The sequence below is a fragment of the Pipistrellus hanaki genome (assembly GCF_964339955.1).
Source record: "Pipistrellus hanaki genome assembly, chromosome: 5".
Lineage (NCBI taxonomy): Eukaryota > Metazoa > Chordata > Mammalia > Chiroptera > Vespertilionidae > Pipistrellus > Pipistrellus hanaki.
The window spans coordinates 14327652-14352583 of record NC_140507.1 but is presented as its reverse complement, the minus strand read 5'-3'; the positions used below and the strand labels follow the sequence as shown (position 1 = coordinate 14352583).

Sequence of the window (24932 nt, the reverse complement as noted above, 5' to 3'; positions counted from 1 at the left end):
GAGAAGACACAAATTACCAATACCAGGAATTAAATAGGGAGATTACTATAGAACCCACAAATTAAATTTAGATAAAAGGAGCAAGTCCTTGAGACACACAAACCCCCCAACTCACTCAGAAATATTGATAACCTGAATTGTCCTATTACTTAAGAAATTTTATACCTAGTTTTTTTTTTAATATATTTTTATTTATTTCAGAGAAGAAAGGAGAGGGAGAGATAGAATCATCAATATGAGAGAGAACCATTAATCAACTGCCTCCTGCACACCCTCTACTGGAGATCTAGGCTTCAACCAGGGTATGCCCTGACCTGGAATCAAACCATGACCTCCTGGTTCATAAGTCAATGCTCAACCACTGAGCCAACTGGCAGGGCTATACCTCGTGTTTTTTTTATAAAAGCTTTCAGCAAAGAAAACTTCAGATGCAGATGGTTTCACTTGTGAATTCTAACGAACACTTAGGGAAGAAGTAATACTGATTCTACACACTCTCTCCCAGAAAATGCAAAAGGGGACTCTCTTCCCAACTTATCTGATGGGGTTAGCATCATCCTGGATTAGTGAGTTGGAGGGCCGGCCCAGCTAGCTGCTTTGAATCCACAGGCCTCACAGCCAATGAGCCAAACACAGTCTGGGGCCCATTATCTCTGCTTGATCCCACTCATTCACCTTCTTCAGCAAACTCCTTATAAGATTATAAGGAAAATGTGTTGCACACTCATGTGCCAGGGACTTTGCTATGAAGTTATGCATTCTCTCAATTAATCCTCACAGCAGCCCATTAAAATAGGTACTATTCACATCTTCCTCTTGCAGATAAATAGTCTCAGAGAGACTAATAGCCCACAGCTAGCAAGTAAAAGTGGCAGGATTTGAACTCAGGTCTGGCTGACTCCAGTGCTCAAATTTTTAGGAATGAAATTTCTCCCTGGTTTAAAGTGATTTTTTTTTTTAATTTCCCCCATCTCTGTTTGCAGTCTCAGGAGGAAGTCTGTGATTTGCTCCATGCTGCACCCTTCCAAAATATCTTGCCGAGAGTCTACATCAAAGGTAAGAAACCACTAACAGCCACTAAATAGCCAACTTGATTTTGAACTTCATGCTTACTTAATCTCAGTAAACCAGATCTGCAGTCAGATCAGGAGAAGGTTCTAGCTTTGGGAAGCTATGAAATGGTCACAGGATGGTAGACTTGGACACGGTACCCCAGGCCTTGTTTCTTCGTCCTTCTGGAACATCTCTAGCCTCTTGCTCTCTAGTCTGGGTTTGAATCCTTCGAGGGATGGGGAACTCATCATCCCACGAGGTAGATGATTCCATTGTTGGACAGAGAGAATAGGACCTTTTTCCTTAGAGTGAGTCCTGATTACACTCACAAAAACAAGAAGAGTTCTACAGGCTCCATTTCAAGTTTTAGAACACAGATAGGTCACCGCATCCTCTGGGAGTGGCCCTTCCCCAGGTCCCCCTGACGTGGCCTGAATCTCACGCTCTGCCTACTGCTCCTTTGACAGAGGGGGAGCGTCTGGAAGTCCGGATGAAACGCCTGGAAGCCAAGTATGCCCCGCTTCACCTGGTCCCTCTGATAGAGCGGCTGGGGACCCCTCAGGTAAGACCCTTCACCAAAAGGAGCTGTAGAGGGAGGGCATGTGGCCCAACCCCTCCGCTTACAGGGGAATTGAGGCCCAGAGAGAAAGAGATTGTCTAACCACAAAGCCTGTTAGTGGCAGGGCAGGTCTGGAATGAGATTTGCTGGCTCTCAAGCCTGAGTTCTTCCTTCCACCCCCTGTACCCTCTATGCCCCCAAGCCAGACAAGTACCCATGATGCCCTGGTAGCTTTCAAGAGTTCTGCTATGTCATCTCTCAGAATTAAAACTCCACACACCCTGTGAGCCAGCGGCCTGTGTCTGCATCTCTTTGCTAGAGAAATGCTTGCAGGAACCAGGTGTTTACTGCCACGTTCATTAAAGCAAGAGCTAAATGTCAGTCAGTGCAGGGTTGACTAAACAAAAGGAGGTGACATCATCTAAGTGTGGAGCGCTTATTATGTAATCATGAAAAGATTGAATTTATCTGGGTGCATCCGTGTGGGTAGATCATAAGCACATGGATGGATGAATAAAGCAAGTTGTTATACCGCAGCTCATACAGTCTGATGCCATTTGTATATTTTTAAACCCACACACACACACACACACACACACAGCCATATAAATAAAACTTTTCTTAGAAAATGACACACATCTAGGCCATCCCTGAAGAAGATGAGAGATAGAGATGTGGGGATCAAAGACCAGCTTCCTCTGAGATGCTCGAATGTTATCAAAGGTGAATGGCATGAGAGACTCAACAAGATGGCGGCATAGGGCAGACACCCGAATGCAGCCTACCACAACAAGTTTGAATTTAGAACTGAAAAACAGGGGAAACATCACCCTGAGGCGCCGGACGGCTGGCTGAGGGGAGGCTCTACCATCTGGGAAGGAGAGAGAAGGCACGCTGAACCTCAGGAACTGTGAAGGTACGGAAAACTGTGCATGTGAAAAGGCGGCTGCAGAGTTCGCTGCCAGCTTGCTTGCGGAGCGCCGAGAGGGCACGCCGAGTTCGCTGCCGGCTTACTCCCTGCGTGGAGAGGGCGGACAGCTAACGCGCGGCTGGCTTTCTTGTTCAGGAGGAAACCAAAACCACCCTATTGCGCTGATAGACAGCCCCAGATAGGGAGAGGCCAGACTGTCGGGAAGTGGGCAGAGATCTCTCGGAGGTGTGTGAAGCCAGCGGCCATTACTGTGGGACTCAGAAACCAGACCCTCGTAGGGAGGGGCTGAATAAAGCTTGTCTGCACCACCCGAAACTCCGCCCCACCCAAGCGGAGCACAGAAGCCCTTCCAGTGGCTAGCTTTCTCTTCGCTGCCAATAGGACTCTCCTAGGGAGGGGCAGACAGGAATCTAAAGCTTGTCTACGCCTATACCAAAGAGGTGCACGCACCTGCAACCAATTGTGCCGGATTCAACAAAGCTTGGCTGTGCCACCCCAAGACTGTGCCCATCCAAGCAGAATATAGAAACCCTCCTAGCTGAGGCACCTCTGATCCTCATAGCCAATTGGCTTGGAGATCAACGCTTCCCAGTGATACCAACAACAAGCAAGGCTTAACAACAAGACTGCACACACAGCCCACAAAGGGTTACATCAAGACTGTCCACCTCAGGTAACTGGGAGGCTGACTCACTGAAACATATAGGACACCTTAGCACACAAAGCCACCCTACCAACTAAGGGAAGCTGTGAAAATGCCAAGAAAAGGAAATAGATCACAAACAAAAGAAAAGGAGGAAAAGAAGAGACTGGATATAGAGTTCAAAACCACGCTTATAAGGTTTTTCAAGAATTTCCTAGAAAAGGTCGACAAGACCTATGAGGAGATGAAAAGGGATCAACAAGAACTAATAAGGGATCAACAAGAACTAATTAGGGATCAACAAGAAATAAAGAATATATTGTCTGAAATAAAAAATATTATACAGAGTCCTAAAAACAAAATGGAAGATCGCAAGAATCAAGCCAAAGATTTGGAACATAAAGAGCCAGAAGACACTCCTCTGCAGAAGCAAGAAAGCAAGAGAATCCAGAAAGTAGAAGATAATGTAAGAAACCTCTGGGACAACTTCAAGCGAACCAACATCAGAATTATGGGGGTCCCAGAAGATGAGAGAGAGCAAGATATTGAAAACATACTGAAAGAAATAGTGACAGAAAACTTCCCCCACCTGGTGAAGGAATTAGACTTACAAGTCCAGGAAGCACACAGAACTCCAAACAAAAGGATCCAAAGAAGACCACACCAAGACACATCATAATTAAAATTCCAAGAGCAAAAGACAAAGAGAGAATATTAAAAGCAGCAAGAGAAAAGCAGGTCGTTACCTATAAAGGAGCACCCATACGATTGTCAGCTGATTTCTCAACAGAAACCATGCAGGCCAGACGGGAATGGCAAGAAATATTCAAGATGATGAATAGCAAGAACCTACAGCCAAAAATAATCTACCCAGCAAAGCTATCACTCAGAATCGAAGGCCAGATAAAGAGCTTCACTAATAAAAAAAAGCTAAAGGAGTTCATCACCACCAAACCAGAATTATATGAATTGCTGAAGGGGGTTCTTTCGGAAGAGAAAGTAAATAAAGATAAAAACTATGAACAACAAATACGTAACTATCAACAAGTGAATCTAAAAACCAAGGAAATTAAAAAAATCTGATGAACAATATTAACTGGTGAATAGAATAGAATCAGAGGTATGAAAGAGGAGTGAACTGACGATTCTCGGGGAAAAGGGGAGTGGGGCGTGTGGGAAGAGACTGAACATAAACTGTGCACCTATGGATGAGGACAATGGGTGTGGGGAAAGGGCAGAGGGTGGGGTGGGAACCTGGTGGAGGAGAGCAATGGAGGGTGGGAAGGGGGGGGAATGAGGAACATTTGTAATAATATGAACAATAAAGATTCATTTAAAGGAGAAAAAAAAAAAGAAGAAAAAAAAGGTGAATGGCATGAATTCAGCAACTGATTTTTACAAACCAGTCCTACCAGTGGCTCTGAACCTGGAAACAAGTAAGACAGGAACCCCTGCCTTCAGGACAGAAGGAAAATGGGGAGAAAGAGATACAAGAAAGCCATGTGCTAGAGGGCAGAATTCAGGAAGAAGAGAGACCCCGGGCACCAGAGGGAGCCAAGCCAAGATGGTTCATTTTGGTCACCAAAGCTCACTGTCAAAGGTTTAGGATGCAGCTCCCTCTTGGGCTTACGTTCCTGGGGTCCTCTGTGCTGTGTGTATCTGAAGACTCACACCCTGGGGCCTCTCTTCTCTCGAAAAGCACAGCAAGCATTTGGGGCAAATTGCAAAAAACCCGCCCAGGAGTCACTCTGATGAGCCAGACCTTCTGCATGCCACCAACCTCCTCCTGAAAACGTGACTAACCGTTCCGTGGGCAGGCTCTTTGAGTCACCCGCAGAGAGTTCAGTCACTGTGCAGGGCACCCACTTTCTTTCCTGGCCTTTGGGGGCTGAGCAGAGGAGATCTTCTAGCGATTTCCTTTTAGGGAGAAATCCCCCAGGCTGGCAACATAGCAGTGTGCCTGCCCCGCAGCTGGTGTCATCCTGCAAGAATCTGGGCCCTCGCACCAGGCTGTGGCATGCGTTTCCACTCGGAGCGCTGGACTGCTGCCCTGCTCTGGCCAACACCATTTCCTGGGGACCGATATAAATCGCAATTTGTCAAACGCTGAGTATTTTATAAACAAAAGCCTAGACAGTCTGCAGGAGAGGAAATGCCAGTTTTACAAATCTGCCGGCCCTCAAGAAAGAGTCCAAAACTGTGCTCATCCTGTGGGCCAAAAAAAGGTTAGCTAAATATTAACTTCTGAGCTGGCTGGGGTTTGGGGTGGGGGAAGGCTCATGTAATACAGGATGAGGCCAAAGGAGGTTCATAGTTTTTCACATGGAAAACAATACAATAACGAATAAGTAATAATACAAGAATAAGCTCTGTGTTTCGCCTCCTCACAACTACATACCTCCTTTGCCCCACCCGTATCAAGGTCGGTGACAGGACAATTCTGCTACATATTCAAAGTCAGGAGGTTTTCACATGATGGCATCGTTTGTATGGGTTTCTGGGACACGTTCAAGTGACCTGACTTGCAGCCCGGTGCTATCCTGGAAGGAACACTCTGGCAGAGGGTGAAAAGACCAGGGGTCCTCGTCCTAGCTTCACCCCTGCATTGTCACATAACCTAACACTAGACGTTTAATATCTCAGTCTTTGTTTTCCCATCTATTAAATGGGCTAGTAGCTGTTTTGTCTCTTTAGCTGAGCTGCCTTGCATGATCATTATGATGAACAAATAAGTGAAAGGCTTCTAAAAACACAAAGAATTATTTTTTTTAAGAACAGCATCAGCCCTACCAGCTTGACTCAGTGGTTGAGCGTCACATGAGCACAAACATGATGCATCAGTGTTTTAAGAAAGCTCATCTCTGTGTAATGGGGTCTATGGGAAATTTTTATTTTCTTACGTTTCAAATTTTTTTCTAGATTTTACCCAAGGACCATCCATGTATTTATAGTTCACAGGAAAACTGTAGGACTAAACACTTTTTTAAGGAAAGGAATAAGGCCCCTAAACATTTCGGTCAAGGCCCCTATGGTTGACTGTAAGTAGGTGGGAGTGGGGTGGTCACCAGAATTCATAGTCTTTCTGCAGATTTATAAACCCCATTGCTAATTTTTTAATCCCCCCACAATTGTCAGTCCTTGAGGATTGATTCAGACTCACTAAACGCACAAGAGATTAATGAGTCATTCAGAACTCTCTGTGTTAGCTTACAAAGGAGAATATGCCTGAGTCAAGATCCTTTATTTATTTATGAACATCTTCACTGTCCCGGGCACTGCCTTTCTGAAGTGAAGAACCAAATGCCAGCTTGGCAGAGACTTGCCTGTGATAAGGGAATCAAGCCCCAGGCCCAGGGTCCTGCAAGAGCTATTCCAAGTTCACCATGGCAACTCGAGTGCTCCCTTCTCCGCTCAGCGGCTATCTTTCTCTGCCCTCAGAATCAAGACGAGTCCCCTTGAATCAGGGTTCCCTCTCCTTCCTGTTTGAAACAGATATTGTGAAACTCTTCTTCCCCAATACACGGTTTATTTGGAGACTTCTTTCAGCGTATAGCTGTCATGGCAACTGCATTCCTGGCCCATAATATCCTAAAGGGACCCAACAGTGGTGTTTCCTGATTTATTTCTCTCCACAGATTAATTGAGAGGTTGTCTTCTTCCTGGGGGCTCCAGGGTTAGAGCTCGCATCAAGAAATCAGGCAGCCCCCACCCCCACCAAGCTCCCTGTAAAATGAGCTCTTTGGGGAGACAACTGCCGGGACAGGCCATCCCACAAATACCCGGTGGATCTCTGGGTCTTAGAAGCCACCCTCGTTAGCTTTGTCCCTAGATTTGGAGTCCATACTTTGACCTTAGATGTTACCATCTCTCTTACTTTGCACGTGGCTTTTGAGACCTGTCCCGCTAGCTGTTTTGACTCGGCACTCGGACAGCAATGAGTTTTGATGTGCTGGTCTAGACAGCCGATGGCCAGAGATGCAATAAGCAGACGCCAGGCGAAAACCAATTTATGTTATTAATAGAGATCATTTACAGTGGCCGGAGGACTATCTAGTCTAGATTCTAGAGGAAGTCATTCTGGGAATTCAGTGGCACATTGTAAGAGTAACTAACATACACTCCTTGTAACACATTCAACTGTACAGAAGTATTTAAAGTAAAAAGGGAAGCTCTCACCCACTTCGTCAAGCCCATCTGTTCCCACAACGGATGTTAATCCTTCTAACCGGCTAGAATGTTTTATACACACCCCACACAGAGTTGTGTGTGTCTGTGGGCTTGTGTGTTATTGATGTCTTTTAATAGGATTATCGCATTAAAACTAGAGGCCCGCCGGGACCGGTTTGGCTCAGTGGATAGAGCGTTGGCCTGCGGACTGAAAGGTCCTGGGTTCGATTCCGGTCAAGGGCATTTACCTTGGTTGCGGGCACATCCCCTAGATGTGCAAGAGGCAGCTGATCGATGATTCTCTCTCATCGATGTTTCTAACTCTCTATCCCTCTCTCTTCCTCTCTGTGAAAAATCAACAAAATATATTATAAATAAATAAATAAATAAATAAATAAATAAATGTGAAAAATCAACAAAATATATTATAAATAAATAAATAAATAAATAAATAAATAAAATAAAATAAAATAAAAAATAAAACTAGAGGCCCACTGTGCAAAATCGCGAGGGACCCAGCAGTCAAGTCCCCACCCACCCGCGTGGGCCTCGGTGCACACGCAGCCCCACCTGCCTTGAAGACAGTTGTGGGCGGAGATAGGATTCGTTTCCTGCCCTAACCTTTCCTTCTCAGGAGCACTAAAACTAGCCTTTGTTGAAAGATGAGAATTGAACAGAGCAAACTTACTTGTTCCCATGAAGAAATCATATGACGTTCAGCAGATGCTTTTAGGTATTTGGCCATGACAGCATCACGGCCACGGGGTTTTTATAATAGAGATGTCCTTTCCTGCAACTTTCTCTATTCAGTTAACAACTTAACCCACAGACCCACAAGGATTCAGAGCCTCACTGTATCACTTGCTGGCCCTCAGTTTCTTCATCTGTAAAACGAGGGTAATAATGGCACATACTACCCAAGGTTGGTGTAAGGAATAAATGAAGTCAGTACTTACCAAGTGCTCACAACAGGGCCTGCTGTGTTACACACTCAGCGAGTATGAGCCAGGAGTCAATAGCACTGTGGTAGCAATCATACCTTTAGTAGGATCGTCTCAATTTTTTCAGGGTCTAGCTAGCATTTCACTCATTCCATGGGTGTGTCAAAATTCCTTAAAACTGTTCCTCTCTCCATGGCTCCTGGATTTTACTTACCACCAGACTTCCCTGCTACTGCCCTCAGGTTTACAAAGTTAAGGCCTTGCTCTGGGTAAGACGTCAGTTCTAGTGAATGGATTCCAGGGATAGCCAGCTCCGGCATCTGGGAACCTCTGGTGGAAGACGGGATCTGAGATGTCGATAGAAGGTTCATGTATGCGCTTCTGTCCCCAGCAAATCGCCATCGCTCGGGAGGGTGACTTGCTGACCAAGGAGCGGCTGTGCTGCGGCCTGTCCATGTTCGAGGTCATCCTGACCCGCATTCGGAGCTACCTGCAGGACCCCATCTGGCGGGGCCCGCCGCCCACCAATGGCGTCATGCACGTGGATGAATGTGTGGAGTTCCACCGGCTGTGGAGTGCCATGCAGTTCGTCTACTGCATCCCCGTGGGGACCAACGAGTTCACAGCCGAGTGAGTACCCCCTAGGGAAGGTGGGTCACTCCAACCTGCTGGTCCCCCCCTCATCAGCTGCCAGAGCACAGCCAGAAACGTGGTGGGCAGGGGCAGGGCTGTCCAATGACTATTTATTGAGCACATACTATGTGCCAGTCACTGTGTGAGGTACTGGACCTACACCAGTGCTGAGCAAAATTAGACAGTCCCTGGCCTTGTGGGGGTTAGGGAGCCTACGGAGAGACATAAGACACATTGAATGAGACAGCAAGGGCAGGAAGGATGACAGATGTGAAAAGGGAGAGAAGTGGGTTATTAGAATTTAACTGATGGACTAGAACTGAGCCTTGGACATCACTGGGATTTATATCTTAGAGGAGAGAAGGGTGCATTCCAGGAAAGGCAACACGTGGCCAGAGGCAGAGATGAGCGTGTGCATGCGAGTGTGCACATTATGGCCTTCGGACCCATAGGAGGGCCCTTGTCTTTCTGAGGCTGGAAGCTGGGCTGATTGAACGGGCAGGAAGGGAAAGCCTGCCCCGGGTGGGTTGCGGCTGCTGCTTGAGAACAGGAAAGAGCAGAGAGATGACCCCTCCGCCTCCCAGATTGCCCGAATTGCTGGTGAGACTTGCAGCGTGCAGGCTGAGCTGTATCCGGCTCAAGAGGACTTGCAGCCCCCGCCCCATGGGCCCCTGAGCCTCTTCCTGCCCTCCTGGCCTGCCCTGGCCAGTTGGTCTCCTGTCAGAAAGGGCACTTCCCCTCACAGGTGCTCCCTGTCTCCTTGATGGGGCCAAAACAGGTTCTTCTTTGACTTGCTTAAAATAGCAGCCATGTAAACCTCATGGGCTGGTTGCATTTTTTTTTTTCTTTTTTTTTTTCTTGCAAATTTGTCTTCTTCAAAGGTGATTTTTCTTACATTTGTGGGACAACAGACTGACACCTCTTTGTGGTTAGAAGGGCTTATAATATAACCACAGTCCCTGGAACAAGCGAATCTATAGCTTTTCTTGTGTCCATTTCACAAATTAAGGAATTGTCCCAGAGACCAGCTACTCACAAGCGGTGATCCTGGTGTCAGGCGAGGGCCCTTCCCACCCCTCCCTGCCTCTCACGCCAGCTGCTTCCCCTCCTGCTTCCAGGCAGTGCTTTGGTGACGGCTTGAACTGGGCCGGCTGCTCCATCATCGTCCTGCTGGGCCAGCAGCGTCGCTTTGACCTGTTCGACTTCTGCTACCACCTGCTGAAAGTGCAGAGGCAGGACGGGAAGGACGAAATCATTAAGAATGTGGTAAGCAGCTGGTGCCCGGGAGATGGGCCAGGCCTGACAAGCAGGCTTCTCTCTGAAAAGGAGGGTGAGCTGAATATGGAGCCAGCTCCCCACACGGCGGGGAGGCACAGAGACACTCAGTGGAGGGGACCTTCTCGTAGAAAGCCGTGAATCATTTGCTCCGCTGGGATGAATCAGGTCACCCTGCAGGGCAGGGCCGGGCCGGGCTCCAGACCTGAAATACACCTTCCCTGTGCCAGCTGGGCTCGGCTGATGCCAGTTCCTCGTCTGCACAGACATTCCCTGAACGTGGGAGCTGTGCAGGTGTGGGGTGTGCAGTGATGTGAGCATCTTTTTATGTTCTTATTGGCTATTTATTTATCTTCTTCTGAGAGTCTATTCTAGTCTTTTGTTCACTTCTTTTTTTATATATATATTCTGGATAGTAATCTTTTATTAGGTATATGATTTACAAGTATTTTCTCCTATTCCATGGATTGCCTTCTCACACAGTTGGAATGTCCTTTGATGCAGACAAGCTTTTTAATGTAGTCCAGTTTATTTTTTTTCTTTTATTACCTGTGCTTTTGGTATCACATCCAAGAAATCATTGCCAAATTCAATGTCATGAATTTTTTCTCATTGTTATCTTCTAAGAGTTTTTTAGCTTTAGCTCTTATGTAGGCCTTTGGTCCATTTTGAGCTAATTCAGTGGTTCTCAACCTGTGGGTCCCAAGGGTTGAGATCTGTTAGCAGGATCCATTGGGAAACACATGTATTTACATTACAGTTCATAACAATAGCAAAATTACAGTTATTAAGTAGCAACGAAAATAATTTTATGGCCGTAGCCGGTTTGGCTCAGTGGTAGAGCGTCGGTCTGTGGACTGAAAGGTCCCAGGTTCGATTCCGGGCAAGGGCATGTACATTGGTTGCGGGCACATTCCCAGTAGGGGGTGTGCAAGAGGCAGCTGGTCGATGTTTCTCTCTCATCGACGTTTCTAGTTCTCTAGCTCTCTCCCTTCCTCTCTGTAAAAAATCAATAAAATATATTTTTTTTTAAAGAAAATAATTTTATGGTTGGGGGTCGCCACAACATGAGGAACTGTATTAAAAGGTCATGGCATTAGAAAGGTTGAGAACCACTGAGCTAATTATTTGTGTATGGTATAAGGTAAGGATCCAATTTCATTCATTTGCATGTGGATATCCAATTTTCTCAGCACCATTTGTTGAAAAGACTATCCATTCTCCATTGACTTATCTTGGCACCCTTGTCAGAAATCATTTGACTGTATATGGAAGAATTTATTTCTGGGCTGTCCATTCCATTGATCTATCTGTCTGCCTTCATGCCAGTGCCACTCTGCTTTGTAGTAAGTTTTGAAACTCACAAGGTGTTTTATGGCCAAGTTAACATTTGATTACCAAGCTCTGGAGACCTTTATGCAAGAAAGTGATGTGATCATTGAAGCATCAGGACCCTAGACCCCAACCTCGCTGAATTTTTCTCTTGCTCACCCCTTTATTCCTCTGTCTCCTCCTCCCACCCCTAACCTGAATGGCCGTGTCCTTTGCAGCCGCTGAAAAAAATGGCAGACAGGATCAGGAAGTACCAGATCTTGAACAATGAGGTTTTTGCCATCCTGAACAAATACATGAAGTCCGTGGAGACAGACAGTTCCACCGTGGAGCATGTGCGCTGCTTCCAGCCGCCCATCCACCAGTCCCTGGCCACCACCTGCTAGGCAGAAGGTCCTGCAAGCCCTCAACCTGGAGGAGACCACGCAGCAGGAGAGAGAAAGCCATGGCCAGCCTGTAATGGGGTCCGACTGGACAGCGTGTGGAATGGACCTGGAAGCCAATAGGAACCTCCCCAGACACATCTACGCCTCCCAAGGCTGGGCCTGTGCATGCTCCCCCGACATCTCCATGGTGGTTTTGTCTTAGTATAAATGAAAACACACACAAAAAAAAACAAAACAAAACAAACAAAAAAAAACACAAAAAAACAGGGCAGTATGTGCTTTTGTTTTCTTCTCTCTTTTCCTCAGCTGTGTTAAGAGCCCTTGTTAAGAGCCCTAGTTTCACCCTTTCTCCATCTCACAGCCCCATCCCACATCTGTGGTTGCTTCCCAAGACTTGCTCCCAGATGGTGACCTCCTACCCGGTGCCCACATGTGACTTCCAAGCTGACGTCTCAGAAATGGAGAAAAGAGTGTGGCCATGGCCCTAGAAATCAGCCTAACCTGATGGTCAGGCCTCCTCTTACTGGCTTCTTCACCTCCTCTGGCTCCCTCCCCCAGTTTTTCCAGGTGGGAACCTCCTCCTGCTCTGGACACCAGGGATTCTACCGCCAAGACTACTTCTGGACCAGGGCGCCGAGAGCCCTGGCGAAAGAGGACAAGGTGTCAGCACCATGGGAGATGGTGTTGGCTCTGACCTTCCAGGGACTCCAAGCCACATCCTAACTCTCCTCTCGGGGCACTCTCTGGAGCTCATACATGGAACTGGGTAGGAACGTGCGGAAGAGGCATTTATAAACACAGCCAGGATTCCATAGCCCAAAACAGAAAACTATTGGAACATTTCATCAGCTTGATGGCGGGCAAGATGGTTTCTTTATTCAGTAAGCAAATACTGATCACTAAGCTGCACAGGGTGATGGACTCTGGGACTATAGCATGGAACAAGTCAGCGAGCAAATTAGAGCAAAATTCTTTGCACAGGCTGTCATCAAGAAAATATTAAGGGGTTATTTTAATAGGAGCCAGAAGCATATCAGGGTCAAGGAAGTGAGGAATTCAAATAAAATTTGTCAATGAGCCTTTAACACCAAGACACACCCACAAAAAAGGAGTTGTTTTTGTGAATCAGGACTTCCATTGTCCGAGAAATGAATTCTTGAGACATTTTATCTTTTGCTCTCAACTTCCTTAAATTAGGTTTTGAGGGATGGGGCGTATCCCACAAGGGCATAACTACTTCATTTCCCAGACTGACCCAAAGTCCCTTAGTAGCATCTCTCTCCAGGCCTGGGAGAATGGAAAGACAGAAGCCTGTGGAAGTGAATGTCTCGTTACAGAGGGCACCATCTTCAAAGGGGGCCTGTGCCCCTGGGCTTGTAAGAAAATATAAAGTATTTGATATCTCCCACCACCACCCACCCCACTTCCCCGCCCCGGGAGGAAAAGAAAAGAGAAAAAATAGAACAATAATGATCCCCTCCCTCGGGGTGGAGGGATGGAATTGGTTACCATTCATCAGATGGCCCATTTTAACCCCATGGGAAGAGCAAGCACGAGTCCAGAGCAAGAGGCTTATGTGATTTACCGATGCTCACCAGGCAGGAGGGAGGTGGAGCTCAACAACTGTGGTCCAAAGGCCTCCTACCAGGGCCTCCTAAAATTTAATGCCCACTTCTGGGCTCTGCCTCAAACCCACTGATTTTGCATCCCTGGGAGTAAGATGGAGCGATCGGAGTTCTGTTGCACATGGAAGCCCGAGGACCACTGCTGTAGAAGTGCCCTCCCCTGCTAGCTCTTTGTAGGGACTGAGAGTGGTTCAAGGTAGAAGCTGGCAGATCTTGTCTGGAGGTGCCACTTCCTATTCCAATATTTCATTTTTTCCTCTTGATGACCATTGATATGTCCCAAACATTACATCCCATGGTTGAACTACACAGAACATGCCTTCAAAACCCACATCAAATCTCTTTAAGTTCCAGAGCCTTCTGAACCTCCAGTCCAGGAACAGTCGCTCTGCAGACAGATGACCGGTTCTTAAGTCCTCAAGGTCTTTCCAGATCCTTGATTGTTGCTTTTGTGCAGATTTGGATCATCCATTTGATGAGATTGCAATTTCAACCACCCACCCTCCTGGCCCTGCATTCATGAATCTGAAATTGACCCTCTGGATAGAATCCCATTATCCTCAGGAGATTCTATCCCAGTAAATTGAGGTCTTGACCTTCGGGAGAGACATCTCATTTCCCCAGCTTGCCAGCAGCATTTATTTATGAGCATTGAAGAGGTTTAAAATTCTTTACACCTTGATATTATACCCACCCCCTTTTGTGTTTTTGGTTTTTGTGTGTCTTAAGAATCAAGTAAAAAAAAAAAAAAAAAAACACACACACACACACAAAAACAACATGCATAGGTTTTAAAAAGTTAAAAAATCTGTTTCAGAAACTGTCAAATGTACCATATTTGTATTAAGAGATGTTGAGGATTTTTGTACAATGAATTTACATTTATTTATGGTGACTTCTATCTACCCTTGTGATCAAATAATGATGTTAAATTCTTAAGTCATATTTGCTATGCAGCTGATGATGATATTTTGCTTTGTATTTTGGAGTACCTGTGTTGAGTTGATAAACATTCCATCTTCATTAAAATTGCTTCCAAAATGGTGAAACCAGCATTTTAGTCATGATTCCGGGTCATTTTCCAGTCCTTGTCGCCTTTGGATGGCCACATTAAAACTGATGACTAAGCCAAAATCGGTTTGGGTCAGTGGATAGAGCGTCGGCCTGTGGACTGAAAGGTTCCAGGTTTGAATCCTATCAAGGGCAAGTACCTTGGTTGTGGGCACATCCCCAGTGGGGGATGTGCAGGAGGCAGCTGATCAATGAATCTATCTCATCGATGTTTCTCTCTATCTCTCTCCCTTCCTCTCTGTAAAAAATCAATAAAATATATTTTAAAAAACAACAACTGATGACTAAGAAAATAACCCAGCCCGGCTGGTGTGTCTCAGTGGTTGAGCATCCACCTATGAACCAGGAAGTCCTGGTCTGATTCCCAGTCAGGGCACATGCCTGTGTTATATAGCCTTGGTACCCAGTGGGGGGCATGCAGGAGGCATTCAATTGATGATTCTCTTCATTGATGTTTCTTATCTCTTTCTCCCTTTCCCTTCCTCTCTGAAATCAATAAAAATATGTTTATAAAATAAAAAATAAAAAACCTGAATGGAGTGGGAGAAGATAGAGCCAGCAGGTCAGCGTGCCCTAAACTAATGGCTTGCTTTGCTTTTTCATTGAGGAAATTACCTCTTTACAAATTGACTTGTGCAGGGCAAGATATGGGAGATATTTCCTGCCCTTAGGGAATGCATAGTCTCACTGAGTGTATCTGGCACCCTAGCTCCCTAGTTTTAAGAGGAAGAATGGGAATTGATATTTAATGAGGCTGGTAAGTGTGGGCACTGTGCTAAACGCCATTCTTCATTCCTGTGACCCAAGCACAGTCACTTTCTGTGTCATATCCCACTTTGACAGGCTGTACTGTTTTTATGTTTACACAGTTACTGGGTGAAGACAGAACGAGAAGATGGACACCTATAAGCCAAGGAGATTTTTGTTTTTTAATTCTTTATTGTTGAAGTATTACATATGTCTCATTCCCTCCCTCCATTGACCTCTCCCCTGCTGCTCCCACCCCCCAGCACGTGCCCTCATCCCTTTACTGTCTGCGTCCATTGGTTATGCTTATGTGCATGCATATAAGTCCTTTGGTTGATCACACCACCACCAAGGTTCTCCTATACCAAAAAAAAAATAAAAAAGCGGGGGCGGGGGGGGGGGGAAGAAAAGAAAAAGAAAGAAAGAAAGGAAAAAGTAAATGTGAAGTGATGGATGAGTCATTAACTTGGTTATGGTGATCATTTCAAATTGTATATAAAAACATTACATAGAACACCTTAAATACATCCAATTTTTATTTTTTAATTATATCTCAATAAACCGGGCATAAAGGGAATATCTTGACTATAAGAACAGAACAATGTTGCTAAAACAAAAGCAAGAGAAATTAAGTTCATAGAATAAATACATATTAATGTATGAATTACAGATGTCTTTATTTTATCCACTCAAACATGGCTGGCTCAACAACAGAACACCTAGAAATATGCAGTGATAATTAAATGCAGTCGTTGGTATTTTTGCCAACTTGCAGTCATACAAAACTCTTGACATCACATAGACTTTATTTTGTGTTATAAATGTATAGTTTGTCATCAGGAAGACAGAGCATATTTTATAACAGTTGTAACAGTGTGATTTATTTAGAACTTTTGATTATTTAGAGACATATGGTATGTGGTACTTTTGCCCCAGACCTTGCAGACGGTGGGAGGGGGCTGGCTCTGATCCTGCCGTCAGTTCCCCTAAAGAGAGGAAAGCCGGAGGTGGGAAAGAAACAGACACATTTGCTTCCCTCCGGGTGAGGAGGAGAGTAACCCGCCCCCAAAGCCAGTCCCCCCTTCCCCATCTGGTTTGATTTACTCTGATTTCCTCCGTCTGCGCCCCCTTCTCAGCCTGTTCCCAGCCATCCCCAGATGCTGCACCGTCTGGCCGGACCAGAGTTTCCGGCAGAATGGGGAAGGCGCAGGGTTTCCCTGGGAAAATATGCCGTGAGATGCTATCGGAGCTAAAAATATGTGGCCCCCAAGCTCCACCCTCATTAGTCAGAATAAAACGCAGGGATTTCTGCCTTCTGGAGTTTCAGACCAACAGGAAAAGGGGAAATCAATGAACCTCTGGTTGGGGCTTAAACACTTTCTGGCAAGGAGCCCAGCCCTGAGCTGGAGAAAGCTCCCTGGACTCTGGTGGTTGCAGTGGGCAAGGGGCTGAGTCTTGCTGGACAGCCTGGGGTCATCCCATGCATAGCTACCACATAGTCTCATCTAATCCACTTCTCCCATCATCAGTACATGCATTTTATACTTGAGATCCAGGCATACAGTGCAATATACCGACCTTGTGTCATAGAAATCTACACCTGAAACCTATCTGAGCCTATTAAACAATGCCACCACAATAAATTTAATTTTTTTAAAAAAAACAATACAGATTGAACAATCACACCACTGGCCTTTTACAGTTCATCCTGAGATCCCAGGGACCCCGTTGCTCACGGAGACACTCACCCCTACACCTGCCTTCAGGGAATGCCCCCTATCCCCATCCCCTCCCCATCTTCACAGACTGAGCCTTCCATTACCCTTCAAGTCCCACTAAAACACCCCTCCTTCTGAAGCCTAAGTCGAATTTGCTCTATTAAATACTCTACACTCATTCTATACCTGACCTTCTTGCTGTTTATCAAAATTATAATTCAAGGTTGTGTGGCCAGTTACTGGACACAGGCCACGGGTAGAGGGATTGCATCCTTCTTGCTCGCCACCACAGTGCCTGTGACTGTCACAGGGTGTGACACGTCTGAAGGGCTCCAACTATGTGCTGAATGAATATACCCCCTGCCCCCTCAGAAAAGCTTGTAATGGTGTTAACAAGTTAGCCTGCCTTAAACCAGCAGCCGTCATAAAAGAGAGGAGAACAAAGGCCTAGTTGTCTGGTGTTGACTATAAGTACTATGGTTGTACTATACTGGGTGGTAGGGAGGACTGGAGGGGGGATCGTGCAGAAGGGACAGGGCCAAATACAAGAAAGAACAGAGGAAGGGATGGGCGTGAGGTTTGGGGAACAGCGTGGAGGCAGAGCCTGCCTGGGAGTGGTTCCTGGTGGTGGTCATTTTCTCTCTCTTGGGACCTTCCTCAGCCAAGAATTGGGGCAAAAGCTAGTTAACAGGGTAAAAGCCGGTTGTTGAAAACCTAGCTCTGCCAGGAACTAGCAAGTTCTCAATCTCTCTGAACACCCTATCCGTGATCCGTATTGATAAGAAGAGTTAACAGTGGTTTCACCTACTTCTCAGGTTTCCGCAAGGATCTAAGGATAGCATGCACGGACCACCTCGGCACGGCACCTGGCACACTGTCAGTGCTCAACCACTGGGACCGGGTCAGGAAAGAGGGCTCCGCCAGCCACAGCCACTTGGGTTTTCCTCTGCAGTCACGTGCCCCTTCCTTCTCTCCAACCTGGGTTTCCACTCAGGGTCCCCATGGAGATCTCACTCACCCCCACTCCCCATTCAGTCCAAAGCTATTTTCCAACAGATTCAGGAACTGAAAGAGCCTAGATGAAGAAGGAACCAGTGGAAGGGACTGTCAAGAACCCAGGCAGCCAGGAGGTCAGAGGGGAGAAGGCAGGTGCGCCTGGGGAAGGCCAAAATTGGTTAAGAAAACTAGCCAGCTGAAACAGGTTTGGCTCAGTGGATAGAGCATCAGCCTGCGGACTGTAAGGTCCCAGGTTTGATTCTGGTCAAGGGCATGTATCTTGGTTTCGGGCACCCAGTAGGGGGTGTGCAGGAGGCAGCTGATCGATGTTTCTGTCTCATCGATATTTCTAGCTCTCTATCCCTCTCCTTTCCTCTCTGTAAAAAAAAAAAAAAAATCAATAAAATATATTTAAACAAAAAAGGAAGGAAGGGAGGGAGGGAGGGAGGGAGGGAGGGAGGGAGGGAGGGAGAGAGAGAGAGAGAGAGAGAGAGAGAGAGAGAGAGAGAGAGAGAGAGAGAAAGAAAGAAAGAAAGAAAGAAAGAAAGAAAGAAAGAAAGAAAGAAAGAAAGAGAGAGAAAACTGGCCAGACAGAGCCTGCAGACAAAGAGCAAGGAAGTCATGAGACCTGGGTCTGGTGCTAGTTTTACTAGATCGGCCTCCTTTTCTCCATCATTAAAATGAGTGCGGTGCCCAGATGACCTCCAAGGACGCTTCCTGCCCTGACAGTCTGAGATTTTCACACTGAGACCACGGCTGTGGATCTCGGCCAGTCTTGGGGCAACTACAATAGAAAGGGAAAGGAACTGAAGTCTTAAAAGGCTCAAGACCTCACAAGGCCAGGGACAAGCTTCAGGGGTCTGCAGTCTCTGTGAAATAGTAGGTGTGCATATAGATATGCATTTTTTTCTTCTTTAGAGAGGTTCATAGATAGCCCCAGATTCTCAAAGGAATCCAAACAAATTCACAACTTCTGCCCTGACCTGGTGAAATTTAGACTGTATTTCCACTGTTGGGAATGATTTGGGGGATCAAGCACCCTCTCACTCTGGGTACAACTGAGAGCATGTTTGTCTCCTACAGCTGCTTGTACTAATTGCCACCAATTGAGTGGCTTAAAGCAACACACGTTTATTATCTTACAGTAATGGCCACAAGAAGACCAAATTCTACTTAGTCTCCAGGTTAAAATCAAAGTGTCAGCAGGGCTGCTTCCTTCTGAAGGCTCCAGGGAACACTCTGCCCCTGGCCTCTGCAGCCTAGGCTGCCGCTCGGGGCCATGGGACCTCCATCCATCTCTGCTTCCCTCCTTGGGGGCCTCCTCTGACTCTGACCCTCCTGTGCCCTCTTATAAGGACCCATGCAGGCCCACCCAGATATCCCAGGATAATCTCCCCATCGCAAGATTCTTAATATAATCACATCGACAAAGTCCTGTATTTTACAATGTAAGGTAACATATTCACAGGTTCCAGGGATTAGAATGTGGTTTGGTTTTGTTTTATTTTGTTTTGTTTTGTTTTGCAGGAGTGGGGGCTAATATTCAGTCTACCACAGTCCTTGGGAGGAATCACCATTTTAAACAATAAAAACCTTTGATCCAGCTATTTCACTTGCAGGGTCTCTCCCACAGGCATAACTTGGATTAAGCAAGCATTAAGGTGTATGTTCAGGAATGTCTCTTACAGCCGAGTTTATAATACTGAAGCCTGAAAACAGCCTGTCCTGTCGGTAATCAGTAGAAATGTAGTTAAATAATTTGTGGGATGTTCATATCCTAGAATATTCTAAAAAGTGCATTGTTCTAAAGTATAATGAAGTGCATGTATACGTCCTAATATGAAAAAAAAAAGTCGGCAGGAAACACTATAAAGTGAAAAGAGAAGAATGAAATACAATCTGTATAATGTGGTCCCGTTTTTTAAAAGAATATACACCTTCGTGTGTGTGTGTGTGTGTGTGTGTGTGTGTGTGTGACTTCTGGATGGCTGCCAAACAATCTGTTAGTGGTGGTGACTGCCTCTTGGCGGCAGCCAGGGGATTTTTAGCCTTCATTATATGCTCTTCTGAAAAGCAATTTATTCATTCATTTTTGCTGAAAGTGTGTATGACTTTTACAATTCAAAAACCATATGTCCCCGCTGAAATTTAGCACTTTGACCAAATACTCTGAGGTCATCTTTAGAAAGCTGGGATCAGGATGCCTGAGGACCAGTGTCCTCTTCCTGTAACTTCAGTCACCACCCCTCTCCAGCTCCCCAGACCCCTCCGGCTGAAGAAGCTAAGGAAAGAGGGGTTAGTATGCAAATGTGAAGATTCACACAGACCTGGGCTTGCATCCAAGTTCTACCACCAAGACCAGCTTTGTGGTCTTAGGCTAGACTCTTAATCTCAGCAAAACCTCAGTGTGAACAGGTAATAATACCACTTAGTACATAGGGTTGATGCGAGCACTAAAGTTAGATATGTTGAGTCTAGCACAAGGCTTAAGACTAAATGACTTGCAGGTGTTTTTCTGAATAAGACTAACTCAGAGAAGGCGGTGAGATCCAGAGAAGGAACTTTGGTTTAGCTCGGTGCACACATCTTGAGTGCCGTGGTACCTCCTGTCAACAGCATCGGGTTGTGAGGATCAGCGTGGTACCACTGGGCTTCGGTGGTGAGAGAGAGAGTGAGTGTAACCATCTTGTGTGTGTGGCCTGGTGGCTCCATTGAGGGCAATGATCTCTATCTTGGTTAGGAGTAGGTGTTATGAAAACCTCAAAAACGCCTTGGGTCATGGAGATAGTCCATATTCTTCTCAAGACGGCAGCTACGAGGGTGTATACATATGTAACGATACATTGATTTCCACACATCATTTTAACATCTGTGCACTGTTCTTTATGAAGTGCTGCCCCAACAAAAAACCTGCACTCAAAAACTTAGGATTTCTATTTCCTTTGGCCAAAAGCCTAGAGTTACTAACCTGATTCCTGTGAAAGTCAGTGCCAAGCGGTCTGTGTAGGTAGGTGTGTGTGCGCATCTTTCTGGAGCAAGCGTTAGCAATTTGGGTCAGATGCCTACAGGGATGTGGGGCCCCTAGCGAGTTAAGAAGGCCCAGCGAGGCCCTTCTCTACACTGAGGACTTCTCCCTCATGGTTCTGTTGGCTTTGACTCAAGGTCAGACCACCCTGGGCAGACCAGGCTTTCTGGGAATGCAGAATGTGAGATGAAGAGGCTCAAACATTTTTATTGGGCCAGTCGACAAACAAGCCAAACAAGCAAGGACATTTTTCTTTGGGGAGCAAAATGCAGATAATTATCACTAGTTGCCCTTTGGCTCCACTGGGGTGGGAGGCGGGGGGGGGGGGGGGGGGGGGGGGGGGTGGGGATGTAGCTTCCCATTGGCCTAGGGCCTTGGTCTGCAGCCAATCCCGAGGCGCGCCTCTGCCCCGCTCCCTCCTGCCTGAGGTCCACCTGGAGAAGCAGCTTTGGCCCCTGCCCCACCTGAAAAACCGGGAAGAAACCTTAACCCACGTTCTGGATTCCTTTGAGGCCCCTCACGCAGGCCCGGCTCGCAAACCAGAATTTCCAGTGTGACTGCTGGCAGAAAGTTAATGAGCCGCCCAGGAGAACTGGGCAGCAGCTGCAGCGGATTTGCCCAAGCAGGCAGAGCCAGGAGCCCCGTCTGCAGTCTCTCTCCTTGGAACGAGGCAGATGGCGGGCTGCACCTGGGAGGAGGATCCTGGCACACAGAGAGAGTAAGCAACTGGCCTAGGAGGTTAGTTGTTACTTCACAACACAGCTGCGAAGTGACTGAGTTGGGATGCACACCGAGGCTGTCTGGTTCAGGGCCCATTCCTTTATGGAAAGCTTTTATGCAGCGCAGAGGCTGGCATACATCCCCCAAGCACTCAATACAGGCAAGTGATAGGTAGACTTGGAGGTTGGGGTTTCGGTTGGTTTCTGGATTCCCACCCCCTGGGGCTTTCGCTTTCATGCTGGCATGGCACTCAGGAGAGTGTGGGAGTTTCCCCCGAGACCAGATCGGATCGCCCACACAGAAGCATTCAGACCCACTTGGCAACAGTGTGCCCGTGTCCCGGGACCTGACAAATGGGCCTGGAGAACTAGGAAGATCCTGCAGGCATGACATCCCTGCAAGAGCCTCCATGCAGGGAAGTTCCTGATCATTCCTCTGAACCCTGAACCCGCTCTGAGGGAGCATCCCATAGGAAGAATGGGCAACACAAACGTTGCGTGCTAAGAGGCACGTGGGCCCCCACTGTCGACCTGGGAACTTCCAAGTCTTAGCATGAGTGGGGAATGTCTTGGCACTGCTGCAGGGGAAGGGGAGGAGGGGGCAACAGGGACAGGACACGGAGGCCGAGGGGACAAGGTTCAGGCTCCTGCCCTGAATCTACAAAAGAAGTGCTCTTTAAGGAGATTTGTATGTTGTTCCGCCGTGTAACTTTCTGCTTGGAATAAAGATTTTGCTGCCTACCCCCATCACACACACACACACACACACACACACACACACACACACACACATCTACCTTTAAAAACCACTGATTGAGTACTTCATTTCATTGCATATATTGGGGAAACTGAGACCCAAAAGGAGTCTCAGTTTGTTAGTTTGCCTCAGGTCCCAGTGTGTTAGTGGCAGGATGGGGACTAGAACTCACATCCCCTGACTTTTAAAAATATTTTCCCCCATTATTTCAGAGAGGAAGGGAGAAGGAGAGAGAGCTAGAAACATCAGTGATGAGAGAGAATTATTGATCGGCTACCTCATGCATGCTCCACACTGGGAATTGAGCCTGCAACCCAGGCACGTGCCCTTGACTGGAATCGAACCTGGGACCCTTCAGTCCTCCGGCCGACCCTCTATCCACTGAGCCAAACCAGCCAGGGCTCCCCTGACTTTTTAACCTCTCAGACATCAATGTTTAAAACGGATTTATTGTTTTTAAAAATCTCAGAGGGAAAGCAGAGCCTAAGTTTGTTCTTCATCTTCTCATTGACTCTTCCCACTTTAAAATCAAAGTCTTCCCCTGGCCACAAAGTCCACTGTGCCTCTGTCCTCATACCAGATGCTTTAGGTGCAAAGAGATGCAAGGGACAAGGGTCCCTCCAGTGCCCCCAACCCACCACCCTGAGGCTGCTGCCTGAGGAGGGACTCAGGCAAGCGGGAGGCAAGGAACGAGGAAGAGACCGCAGTAAGAGCTTTGAGGACCTGCTCGGGTCCCAGCGTAGCTACTTTATCATCTGCCTGACCATGAACAAGTCACTAGACCTCCCAGAGCCTCACTGTCATCGCCTGCAAAACGAGGGTAACTTCCTGTGCCTCGGGAGACGAAGGACCAGAGGTGAATACAAGTAAGCAGCCTGTAGCACAGACAGTTGTGCAGCAAGTCCTCGTCCATCTCAGTATCATGCTAACTAGGCTGCTTTTCCTGAGATCTGAAGTTCCTTTCCATCCACACACCACATGCACGCCCACTCCAAGGCCGAGCAATACTGCGCGTCCACATACATTCCCCGCAGGGAGCTCTGCCCTCCCCAGGAATCTGAAACGTCCTCCACCTGTAGGCAGGTGCTCCGAGGAGGGAATCCCACAAATGCGGTGTGATTAGTCTGCTGGGTTTCATCCTGGCTCCACTGCTTAATTCCAGACAGGTTACTTAACCTCTTTCTCATCTCTGACATCAGAATCCCAGCCACACCTCACTCCGAGGCTCATTGTGAAGAGTAAATGGGATCATGTGTGTGAAATCCTGCACTGGCTCATCCTTAAAAAGTGGTCAAAAATTAATAACTCTTCTTATTTGCCCCAAGGCCAGCCCTTTCTGCCCAGAACAAACACATAGTTGGAGATAAAAGTGCTGGACTAGCATTCTTTTTTTAAAAATATATTTTATTGATTTTTCACAGAGAGGAAGGAAGAGAGATAGAGAGTTAGAAACATCGATGAGAGAGAAACATTGATCAGCTGCCTCCTGCACACCCCCCACTGGGGATGTGCCCAAAACCAATGCACATGCCCTTGATCGGAGTCAAACCCGGGACCCTTCAGTTCGCAAGCCGACGCTCTATCCACTGAGCCAAACCAGTTTCTTAAGTGTCACTGATTAGCAGGGTGTTGTGGGCCTGAACTTGTTTTCTCTGTGCCTCAGTTTCCCCATCTGCAAACCAAAGAGGTTGGCTTAGTGGAGGCCTTCCAGCTCTCACTCTGAAGGACGGCTGAGGAAAAGTTGTTTGTCTGCCCCGTGTGGCTTCTGGATGGGCCCAGTGTTCCCAGCCACTCCATGCCGAGCAGAACCAATTCAAGGACTGGGAAAAAGGTTCTGGCCTCCTCAGCCAGCACCTTGGCCAAGAGAGCTGCTCTGGGAACTCACCAGCCCAGGTTGGAGTTCTGTTTCTACTGCTGGGTGTGATCTTGGAAACATCACTTCACCCCCCTGAGCCCCAGTTCCTTCATCTGTAAAATGGGACCTAAAATGGTACCCAGAGCAATGACCGCAGGAGCCAATGCCTTCAAAGGGCTTAGCACACAGAGGAAGAAGCCAGGACTATACCAGTGTGTCCTTTATACCGTTGTCGGTGCCCATTGGTGTGGACCCCACTGCTGGGCAAGGTGCTTTCTTAGAGCCAGTCTGAGTGCACGTGAGTCCATTCTGAACATTACTTCTATTGACAATAAAGCTCGGTATGAGGACAGCGGCCTCCTGGGGACCCATCCGCCTGGAGAAGGGTGGCTGGCCTCTGCATGTCAACCGTCCAGATTCCCATGATGCCAGGTCAGCCTGAAGATGATGACAGCCATTGGTCCATCCCTGCCTGCCCAGAGGACCAGCTCTGCGGGGC

At 47.0% G+C, this 24932-nt stretch overlaps 1 protein-coding gene across 2 annotated transcripts in view; it reads left to right on the top strand.

The window, feature by feature from the left end:
• The window catches only part of CYFIP2 (cytoplasmic FMR1 interacting protein 2), a 108655-nt gene extending 94058 nt beyond the window's left edge, over positions 1–14597 (top strand). For both annotated transcript variants that reach the window (XM_084883911.1, XM_084883912.1), the window contains 5 exons: positions 984–1056; positions 1521–1615; positions 8686–8924; positions 10046–10193; positions 11753–14597. In XM_084883911.1, the coding sequence (XP_084740037.1) occupies positions 984–1056; positions 1521–1615; positions 8686–8924; positions 10046–10193; positions 11753–11920 (723 nt within the window). In that variant the 3' untranslated portion in view covers positions 11921–14597. The remainder of the gene's footprint in view (positions 1–983; positions 1057–1520; positions 1616–8685; positions 8925–10045; positions 10194–11752) is intronic.
• Positions 14598–24932: the final 10335 nt, after the last annotated feature.